The sequence below is a fragment of the Gavialis gangeticus genome, unplaced genomic scaffold (genome assembly GCF_001723915.1).
Source record: "Gavialis gangeticus isolate Ggan-Ray unplaced genomic scaffold, GavGan_comp1, whole genome shotgun sequence".
NCBI lineage: Eukaryota > Metazoa > Chordata > Crocodylia > Gavialidae > Gavialis > Gavialis gangeticus.
Genome location: NW_017729025.1, coordinates 82,910,249 through 82,921,825, shown reverse-complemented (window position 1 = coordinate 82,921,825; position 11,577 = coordinate 82,910,249). Strand labels below are relative to the sequence as shown.

The following is an 11,577-nucleotide window of genomic DNA, read 5'->3' as shown; positions in this document are numbered from 1 at the left end:
TGCTGCTGGTTCCTACTGCCCAAGTGCAGCACCCTGCACTTGTCCGTATTGAAGCGCAATATACATACTTGGCAGGAGTCACATGAATGGCCAAAAGTGCAGGAAAATATAATCAAATGGCTCTGCCATCTAGCACCTGGATGCCAGCACATATGTACTGTATTGCACAGGGTGTTACTCAGGTAAGAGATGAGGCTCTACAGGCAAAAAAAGGTTCTATTCTTAACAATAATAAAAAGTCAATTTTCTTTTTTTTTTTTTTTTTTGCAGGAAAGAAACAAAAGAAAAACCTGAGATAGGATTTTAGAATACTTCTCTCCACAACCCAGAGGCAAGAAATGCCAACAATCAATGCAGGGATAATATTAATCATTTTCCGTACGCACAAATTATTGTACAGAACCCTGCACCCTGCTTTTGGCCCACACAGCACATACACATGCAATTTTAAGACTTGAAGGTGTCGTTCTCATTAAATGTGAGCACCACAGAGACTGTTTTTTAAGAGCCTCAGAAAGCCACTGTGTTGCAGACCAGCTTACATCTCTACCAACTTCAAAGATTCTATCTATTCTATACCATTGAGGCACTAGGAACACATTAAAGAGCAAAAGTATTTTTCTGCTCTTTTCAAAAATGGCTTAAGTGTTTGGCGTCAAACTCTCTTTAAAAAGTTCACTCCTGGCCTAAGACTAAATGTGTAAAATTTCAGACAAACTTCTACATAAAGTGCAAAAAAGCGTCATTCAGAAACAGAACAATTAAGCAACAATTAAAAAAACCTTATTAGAGTATCACAACAGATGCAGCTTGATTTTGTCTTTTCCTCCTTATATTTCATTGTGAATAGCTGCTTACACATGTGAACACACATGCACACACATTATTTATATACGGCAACTATTCACAATGTATATATACATACACACACCTTAAAATATTACCTGTTTGGTAGTGCATTCTTTTTTTAAAGGCCAAAAAGAACTAAGTTCCCCTTCCTCCCAACCTAATGGCCATGTTGTTAGGGCATTTTTTGGAAGGATAGCAGGGATACAAAGTGGTATTTATCCCTAGGATAAAAGGCCACTAAGTAGCAAGTGTACACTACCTGAGATTCCTGGATCTGTGTGAGCTTTTTTTTCTCCTGTTCTTCCTCTTGCTTTTTCTTTTTCTCTTTCTTCTCTTTCTTTTTTGCTGTTTTAAGTTTCTTCTTTATTTCAAATCTGGCATAAAAAAAGAAAATGAAGAAAGGAGGTAAATATGACTGAAAATTTTGTGAAGCATACAAAAGAGGCAGGGTCACAACACCCAAAGTTAAGAGCATTAAAAATGATAAAGAGGGGAAGTTTTATGACAGAAGTTGATTTTTTGACCTTGGAATCATTGAAACAGCAAATAAAGTTAAAGACTTCTGATATGCAATCAAAACCTTACAGCTGAACTGCAGGAAATGGAGCAGGAGAGTACAGAAATCTAGTAAGAATCAGCAACTGAAAAACAGTTTGAGCTCTCTCTCAAATATACAAGATCCCACTTCTGCCTTTCCAAGAGTCTGCAACATTAAACGTTTGAATTTTCAAACTCATTTATTATAATTACAAAATAGTGCCTGCATGTCATTAAGTTCTTGAGATAACTTAAGGCCCAAAGCCCGCAAACGTTTCTGCAGTACTACATACAAGCTTTGGCGTTCAACTCTCCAGCTTAAAGTGTGGTTCCGAAAGAACCAGAAAAAAGCATACATAAGTGAAAATGATTTACATTTGCATTTCAAACTTGATTTCAGTACTAAAAAACTCATGGTAAACACTGTAAAACAGCCAGAAAACAGGAAGCTATCCCACAACATTAATTAGTTTTCCAAAAAAACTACTGTAAAGTTTCAGTTTAAATATATGGTAAACTGCAAGTAGAAGCATGCAGAGAAAAAGGAGAGGTGTTCTGGAGCAGAGCAGCTGAGTCTGCAGTGGTGGGGAAAAAAAAAAAAAAGGAGAGAGAAAAAAAGAAACCAAAGTTTGGTACATGTATGACCTCAACATTCACCTGCACAGCATCAATGCTGCAGAGAGGCTTCCCATACATTAAAATTTATCCTCAGGTTGATATTCATCTTTTCCTAAAGAGAAGCATCGAGATCCTTTTGTTCAGATAAAGTCCTCTCCACTCCAGTTACATGGCGAAATGTTTGTAGGATTGGGCCCTTATCAAATCAGTATGCTCACTGGAATACTTAACTGTCGGAGAGGCTACGACATATGCTTAGTAATGCATTCTGAAGGAAAATAGCCAAGTAAATCCATTTTACATTTATTGAAAAGATGGGAGACAAGAACTTAATCCCATCCCACTGCTCAGTCAGTGAAGTCTCTTCTACCTTAATAAGGAGTCTGAAATTCCCTGTCACCCATTGAGTCTTGAAAGGCCTCCTCCTTCAACAAGGATATCACTTGCTACCTATTAGCCACAGCTTCCAAGACACTATTAAGATTTTCATTACTAGCTCAAGGTAACATCTCCCAGCATCCCACTCACAATGTAATGCATCTTGTCATAAGATGAAAGGTCAAGAAACAAAAAGAAGCAACTGGTCACTGAACAGCTTACGCCTGCCAAAAATGGGGCTTCCCATTTTCAGAAGGGAGAGGGGCAGGGGGAGGACAGGAGAGGAACAGATTACACAAGACTGGTTCCTCTGAATGACAGTCCAGATGCACAATCCTGAACAGGTACGTATGAGCCTTATGCGCTTCAGCGCGGAGAATTTTGGCTAGCACCACTGTAGTATGCATATGAACTATCTCTCAGTACAAAACTGAAGACATAATGGATCATGTGCATTTCCCACACCAATATCCTCTCAACTACCCCTCATCTCCAACTATGGCTGCCAACCCTCCTGGACTGGACAGGAGTCTACTGGAATCAGCATCAATCTCCCGGTGACTACTGAAAACAATCTGTGAGATTTTAATAGGCTATTTTAAGAAAAAAGTCTCCTAGAATACCTTCAAGGAAAAAAAATTCTCCCAGAATAGGGTTGCCAACTCTGACTGAAGCTATCTCTAACTGGAACTTTAAGTTGCCTACTCAGCTGTGATCTTTCTCTATCCATTCAACAACGTTTGCGGTTTAGGCCTGGCTAAAATTATTTTGGTAGATAACTAGCTATAGTGTTCCTTTTATTGCCTGTTGGAAGATTGTGTTCATTCTTAAGAAAAAAACATTTTATATATGTTTTGCACCTGTGATGGGACTATCCCTGCCTACATCATCTTTTGTATCAGAGATATACTCCATACAGCATCCTCTCAGCTCCCAGATCTGTAAAGACAGGGAAACTGGATTATAGTTCTCTCTCCTAAGCTCTGGAGAGAAATGGCTCTGACCTCAGGTCCAGGAGCCCAAGACCCCTTTCGACTCCCTGCCAGGGAGACAAAGTGCCAGTGCAAGTTTTCTGCCTTAAAAGGTTCTTATCAGAACCATGTTGGGCAAGAATGGGAACTGGTGAGGGAGAAGCAAAGAGTTCAAGGGGTAGATCTCCAACTAAAGGATCCTCCATAAGGAAATCTGCACATCTCCTGTAAGACTTCGTGGTTCCCAGGCAAGTTCAGGTACACAAAACCCTCAAATTAAAGAGCTGGTGCCCACAGTATTGCAGAAACTATGCAGTCACACCAAGTGTCCACCTCCATCATCCTTCAACTTATCTGCACCAAATCTGCTTGTTAAGGTGCACCTTCACTGGCACTGGGGCCTCTACACGACACAGCAGTGCGCCTCAATGAGGTCTCCTTCCCCCCTATAGCCTCCTTCCGGTCCACCACTTCACGTGACAACAGGTACTAACTTAGTAAGCAGCACAGTAGCATCAGTCGGTATTACAGAAGCTAGAAAACATTGCTACTCTCCATTCTAATCTGACAGCACCAGAATCTTAACATCATCTATGGAGTTATTTCCCTGACCTTCCTGGTCAGTCTTATGATGATCATAGTTCAGAACTCACTGGTACTTTTGTAGAGTGTTCCCTCTGTACATTCCATTATTCCATGGGGAAGATGGGATCATTGAGACAGCTACTGGAATGAGTCACCTTCTCAGGGTCATGATACCCAGCCTCTAGTTCCAAGCTCCTCACTCTGCCATGCCAATGTAACTGTGCTGGTGAGGGGAACAGATGATGCATAAACTGGAGGATATACTGGATCAACTAGAAAGACAGCGCTTCTCTCATCATGGAAGCAGTGAAAATAGAGTGGCAGACTCCAACCACATGCAGCCCACCACATTTTCTGGTAGGCATAAAATATTCCTTCTCTCTATGGGGGGCTGATATTTTTACATCCCATTCAACCCCACAATGTTTTTTACAGCAGCAAATGAAGAGGTCAGATGAGACAAGAACGCATTGAAAAGCAAAACTGTTTACTGGGGAGAACTCTGCAAGCTTCCAGGTCAGGATGAACTACCAAGCTCTGCTGGCAAAATGCGAGTTTCAGGACTACAAGAGACTCTCTTCCATCACAATACTGGAACCTAGAGAATATCTTTGCCGAGCCAAAAAATTACATCAGAAGTCCAGCAAAAAGCTACTTGCCAGATAGTCTTGGATATAGTTGATAGCATCTTGATATGTGGCTCCTGCATCAACATGGAAGCTACCATCTTGGCTGTAGGGTTCCCTCAGGAAGTCCAAAATGTGGTCAAAGACCTGCCACCTAAGTGCAGAACTGGCTAGGACCAAGATTGTCAAGGTACTATGTACTTTAAAAGACTCAAGGGCAGCATTCCACAGTCTACATACTGGCAACTAAACAAAATACAACTTTCTTACACCATGCAGAAGACTACAGCTCCAACTGCCTCCTAATCTTTTCACTGAAAGCCTTTCAACCACCTCTGAAGAATCCGTTTTCACAGGCAATAAGCAGAGTCTTTGGCAGCTCTGTTGTTCTTTTTCACCACCAGACACAAGCAGCTATTTTCAGTGAGGTATGAGCCTCCTCCACGGATTCCAGGCCACATTATACAACATGATGGGAACAGTCTTGTTCAAATTCATTCAGATTTTAGTCTGTATTACCACAGACCAGTGGGTCTTGAAAGTCATCTCAGTGCTTGCCGCAATAAGAGATCCTCATTCATTTCTGTAGGGCCACAGAAGTTCCCCAACAGCACTGATAAGAGGCCCATCCTGGATCCAATGAAGCTTAAATTTAATTTAAATTTAAAATTTCAAGCTCCAAAGTCAAGAGGGTGATAACTAGGCATTAGAACCTCTTTCCCAGAACCATAGGCGAGTTTGGTTTGAACCTCTAGATCTTTAAGATGCCTACTTTCACACTGCTACCATATCAGCAAATAGGACATTCCCATGATTCACAGTAGGTCGAAAATTCAGTACAAGGACCTACCTATTCAGTCTATTCACAGCTCCAAAGTTTTTTGCAAAAGGTCCTTCCATTAGTAGTTGTATGCTTAAGGAAGAATAATAGTTCAGCATAGCATTTCTAGATAAGCAACTGGTGAAGGGAAGACCTACAGATATCTACAAAAGCTCGGTGCCTCCTAAGGAAAAATGCAAATGAAACAACATCCTGTTACATTCATTGGGACCATCCTTGATGCACTTTCCTCAAGACAGGTACCAGGATCTGACAGAATTGGCCAAGAACATGCCTGCAGAAAGAGAAGAGATCAACCTATGGACTGGTGCAAACTGGATATTTCTCTCTGCATAAATATTTGCCCTCCAGATGAGTTGGGCAGACTTAGCAGACATTTTTCTCCAAACCATGAACAAGAGATCAGACTCCATTCTTTAGATCTTGTTTTCAAAATGGGGTTCTCTCAGGACCCACCACTCAAAAGAAATACCAGGTTCTAGCTCAGAATCACAGCTTTGTTTCTTTCTAATGCCACAGAAGAGCTGCTCTACACTTGAATTCATAATGCAATGGACAGTCAAGTGATATTCAGCCAATCTCATCCTGATAGCCATATGGAAGCCAAAGCAGTTCTAGTGTCATTTCAGTCCCAAGAGCTTGCAAATACTCTCAAGACAAGAAAAGCATACTACACTCAGAGCTTGACTTGCTCCACCTTTCAGAATGAAAGCTGGATAGCTAAAGTGTACAGCATCCTGCTTTTCCCCAGCTACAGATACTTGATCAACAGCGAATGGAGCATTACAAGATGGAGCTTCCTGGCCAAATGGGTCAGATTACTAGCCTAGTGGCACGGTACATTCTATGCTCCATGTGAAGCATTTATTCCTGTGGATCTCAAACAAAGAAACCTGTCTCCAGACTCACCACCCAGTCTTGGAAGAGCAGACATTCCACAAACCTTCAGTGTTCCTACTAGTAATGAGATCCAATCTTAACATAGGACTTAAGTAATTTACACAGCAGATTATTGAAACCCTCTGAATTTGTTACCATGTTCCCTTCTATACCGGTTGGAGACAGCATTTCTGGCTGTTATCACCTGAGTGATAAATGCAGGAGATCCAAGCAGGGATGATGAAGCCCCTCTTATATGGCATTCAGTATAGATGAAGTGTCCTTGATAACTCATCCCAAGTTCCTGCCATCACGTATTTCCACCTATCAGATCCACCATCTGATACTTTTCCTGAAGCTTGCTCATCCAGAAGCAAGGCGTCACTCCACATTATGGATGTTAGAAAAGCCTGAACCTGCTATTTATATACCTTTTGTCTCCTCAACAATTCTTAGGTCCAGTAGAAAGGATGAAGGATATAGCAATTCCCAGCTAGAGATTCTCCGAGTGTATCTCTAATTATACAGCCAGGCTATAAAACAGCCAAAGTGAACGATCCTTCAGCAACCAGGGCTCATTCAATTATTCAGGTAGCTTCTATGACATTGTTTAGCAACAATCCCAAAGCTGAAATCTGTAAAGCAGCTCACTAAAACCGAGCCATCTCCAAAACCTTCAGATCAGACGCTGCATTTGTGAAAGTGGTGTTTCAGTCACTGTGCTCTCAAATGTCTGAAATCCTGTCCTTGGACACTGTTTAGGAGTTATTCACAGTGGAACGTGCACACGGACAATCACTTGAAGGAGAAAAACTGCTTACCTTACAACTGGAGTTCAAGATGTGTGTCCATCTTCCCCTCTTCTTTGAAGTCCTGCACATCTGGATTCTGCAGCTGAAGAAACTGAGGTGCAGGAGGTGCTCATCACCATATATACCCTTTGTTCAAAGCACAAGGAGAGGTAGGATGCATGTGCTCCATAGGGGTACTGCTTGCCAAAGTCTCCAAGCTTGTGATCTGTATGTACAACTCCCAGTGGTATGAGCACGCAGATAACACATCTCGAACTCCAGTTACTGTAAGCCGAGTAACTTCTCATTTCCTTTTGTATTACCCTCTGCAGAGTCTGAATTTATTAATCTCAACTCAGGCACAGAGATGACTATTTAAAATTGACTATTTTTTTCTTGCCATTTGCGTTGGAGGAAACATCCAATAATCCCAGGATTGCGAACGGAGTTAGGAATACAGACTGGATAGAACACAACCCCTGAACTATTTTAAGAAAGTAACAGATCAGAGAAGACTTTGGAAGAAATAGTTACAAACTAGGATCTTGAAAAGGGCAGGCTGGGCCATAGTTATGGTGCACATTGGTAATTTGATAGTTGGATCATACCAGCATTGACTGTAGACCGGAAGTCCAACTTTTATACAAAGAGAAAAGGGGATGGGGAAAGCAACTAGGAAAAGAACACAGAAGGGGGGGGGGGAATCTATCCTACACAAAAATTGAGAGAACAAATATTGTCATTAAATAGCAGGATGGCAGGAAAGATATACACCATAAGGTAGTATACAAGATAAATTAACCAGAAACAAACTCTTGGGAAAAAATGGTAAAAAAGAATGGTAGGAGACCCATGGAAGAGTGCAGAGTGGAAGGTTTAAAAATGTGGATGGTTAAAATGTTTCCAGCTTCTGTGCAGCTTAAATGAATTGACTATAAATGCATAGGTAGCTTATGTAGACAATTTCCAGATGCTTCCTCCACAGCTCCCTTCCTCCTATCTGCAGGTTCAAGACCCTTGTCATCCCATCCACAGCTTCCTTTTCTTTTCCTTTTCTGTAGCTCACAAGCATTTCAGAAAAAAAAAATCTCAATGCCCAACACCACATATTAGGTAAAAACCTGATGTATCCTCTGGTTAACTAACTGCTTCATTTACTAAGTACAGGAGTGAAAGTGATGCTTTTCTCCATTGGTTGTCTAACAAGAAGCATCTGAAGCAGAAGCTTTAATAGTAATTGCCAAATATATCCAGAAGTAAACAACAAATGTTTAGAGAAATGCATAAAACTAAAGATAAGTAATGAAAAAGAAACCCTATTGCCTCAAATCCCCCAATTTGTCTTGATTGGTGTAGGACATGATTTCCAATGCATCTGCCACAAACCCACAGAGTAGTGTAGTAAAGCAATCAGGTTTCATTAATGCACATAGGAACTGCTGGAACAGGCTGAGTGCATATGTAGTCTTACAGCCTGTTTCCAGTGGAAGCCAAGTGTGGAAATTTAACAACTCACTATATACCTCAGTACTGTGGAAAAAGGATTGTTGTTGACCCTGATCTGCTATAACCAGACAACTGATTGCTGCTATTTTTATCCTTCTCTAACTAGACCTCTTCTTGCTCAAGAGTGATAGAGAGATTGCAGCCTACCTATGAGTGGAGGTAAATTTTAGGTAGGCAGAAGGTAAACTCACTGAAATCAGGTTTCAGTTCTGGAAGTTATGGACTGCTTACCACAAAAAGACTCCTCTGCAATCAAGCAACAGAACTCCCAAAGAGGTCTTAGGGGTAGATACCAAAAAAGTTAGACACAAACACACACAGAATCCCCAATGTGCACTTCTACCCTGACTAAGGAGCCAGCCTATATAAAAACCAGTCGCACCACAGATTTCCCCAAGAAATGAATTCCTACTGTGAAGGAAAAACAAGCCAAGTTACTTCAGAAGCCCTTCTTCCTTTAGTGACTTTTCAAAGAAACGGTAGATCTCCCTTAAGTGAATCGGACTCAAAAGGCCATGTCCAACGAGTGCAGATGTGTGGCATGTGGTGCTGCAGACCTGTCTGTGGCACTACACACTTCACATGCAAGCATTTTCTGCACTGCTACCTTGCAGCACAGGGGGAGGTTTTTGACCTGAGATCCCAGGGTCAAAAAAGCCCACGCTTAAAAAAAGTGGGGTAGTGCATGTGGCAGCAGCATGTGCCACCCAAAACTAGAGCCACGTTCCAGCTGCAAGCCAGGCTTCCCAACACGGCTGCAGCTCCCCGAGGCCCCAAGGTAAGGCAGCTGGGGTCAGCACAGTTGCTGGCCTCAGCATCCCTCACCCCAAACAGAGTAACCTGCCATGTGCCAGAGTGTGTGGCACAGGCATTCCCCAGGGACAAGTGTCACTTCTACTTGTCCCCAGGGAAACAAGTGTCCATGTTTGTCTGAATGCACCCAGAGAGATCAGCTGTGGCTTCTTATAGAGATGTGCTCTATCCTAATATCTAAACTAGTGGTTCTCAATCTTTTTGGACTCAAGGCACCACCCAGTGGACTTGAAGCATTCCTCTGTAACTTTCGTTTTTTAAACTGGATGCCACTCAAGCCACAAATTTAGAGATGACAGAGCTTGCTTTCCTGGAGAGGGGCCTGGCTGTATGATATGGCATCATCCAGGCCACGACAAGCATTAGCCTGCACTTATGCACTTAGTTTATCTGCTCATCTGCTAATACCTCACAGTACCCTTCAAAAGATTTGTTGACACCCCAGGGTTGACCCTGGTTGAGAATCACTGATCTAGAATGATTTTACCTCCATCATGAATAATAGCCTACACTGCAATAATTTTACTTAATGTAACTCCCCAAGTTTAATTCCTTTGCTCCACTGCTTTACACTCACGTAGTGTGCTACATGAGAAAGTCTATCAACTGCTGTTAAGCCTGTCAGCAAAAATTCCAAGTGATTCTTCTTTCACGTTCTTTCCTTTTTTTTCCTTTTGAAAATATCTTAAATACAGAAAGATATTAGTGTAATATAAATGCAGCAAGCTACAGCTGACAGAAGCAACAATTACAACATTTAAAGACTGCCAGCACTGCTTTGTCACCTGGACCACGCAGTATTTTCTATTTCTCTTTCCATATGAGTTTTACAGAAGACAAAATATAGCAGTTATGCAAATCTGCAGCGTTGATGTTGCTCTATAATGTATGATTTCAACAGTGTAATTGGGATGGTAGATTAACAAGTTTTGATTTAATATATCATGATCCATGCCACACTCTACCCAAGTTAAGATATACAACCAGTAATTCATCATCTCACCTTCTCTTCAACACTTCCCTCTTCTCTATCCGATTAAACAGTTCCTGCTCCCTCTCTTTCTCTGTCATCTGCTCTAGCCGAGCTCTGTCTTCCTCATCTCCCATAAGGTCCTCTCCATAGCCATCATGGAATTCCTCATCTTCAGAGGATGAATCTGAATCGGAGCTGGAGGAAGAGCTGTTGCTTTCAGAGTCAGACACCTCACCTGAAATCAAACCATAGGACAGTTGCACTGAACTCGGGTAAAACTAAAGTTGTTCAGATGACAAGGGATGTGAAACGTTAGTCTTCCATTATTCAGAAGCAATAGCATGAAATAAGAATGAAAGTCAAGCATGTTCTACAAGATATCATGCAGTCCAAGAACTCAGCAGAAATTAAGTATTGTGGAGGAACAGAGCAGTAGCAACATCATAATTATGAATGCAGCAAAAAATTAATTTTGATAATGGCACTTAATTTTTCAGAAATGCAGGATTAACAAATTGTTAAGCAGGACCCTGTACTTGAATGTTTGATGTGGGTATGGTGCAAATCAGGTTATAAATGCTGAATTATAAAACTATCAAAAGTTTTAGCAGTTTTTTGTTTTTTAATTAGTTGCAACATCTCTGTACTCCTTTTAGCAAAAGGAAATACTTGGGAGTCAATTTCTGCCTCATCCGTTATTCTACGTCTGCTAAGAAGAACACATGGAGCTGATATACTAAACACTGTCAACTTTCCCTACCATTACAGCTGATATGCTAGTATTGCATCTGGATGACAATGTTACTGTGTAATCTCTGCTTTAGATTGCACAGTCTAAAGCAGAAAAACTTGTCCTTCTTGAGGGATAGTTATTTTAGCAGAGAACCAACAAAATATGTAAACATTTCTCCTGCCCTGATGGCAAGCTTTCATTATCCTCCTACCACTTTGCAAACCAACTTCAGTTACAGGTGAGAACAGCAAACTAGTCCCTGATATGATGATCCCAAATACTACCTATATTTCAATGTTAATAGCCTGGTATCTCTCACATTCCAGAGAGTATTCTGCTTTAATTTTGGCAAGCGTTACTATTCAGGTTTTAAATTGGAGAGAGTGTCTGATGAAGGTAGGGAGGGTATTGCTTATTGCTATGTGTTGAAAACAGAGCTGGTAACCCATGAGGGTGGGGTTTTTTTGCCCGGGGGGG

At 41.3% G+C, this 11,577-nt stretch overlaps 1 protein-coding gene across 1 annotated transcript in view; it reads right to left on the bottom strand.

Annotated features, from left to right (window-relative positions):
• The window catches only part of RTF1 (RTF1 homolog, Paf1/RNA polymerase II complex component), a 50,166-nt gene that overhangs the window by 20,052 nt on the left and 18,537 nt on the right, over positions 1 to 11,577 (bottom strand). Inside the window, exons 5-6 of the mRNA XM_019519932.1 lie at positions 10,398 to 10,602; positions 1,109 to 1,223 (exon numbers count right to left, since the gene is read on the bottom strand). Of these exons, the coding sequence (XP_019375477.1) occupies positions 1,109 to 1,223; positions 10,398 to 10,602 (320 nt within the window). The remainder of the gene's footprint in view (positions 1 to 1,108; positions 1,224 to 10,397; positions 10,603 to 11,577) is intronic.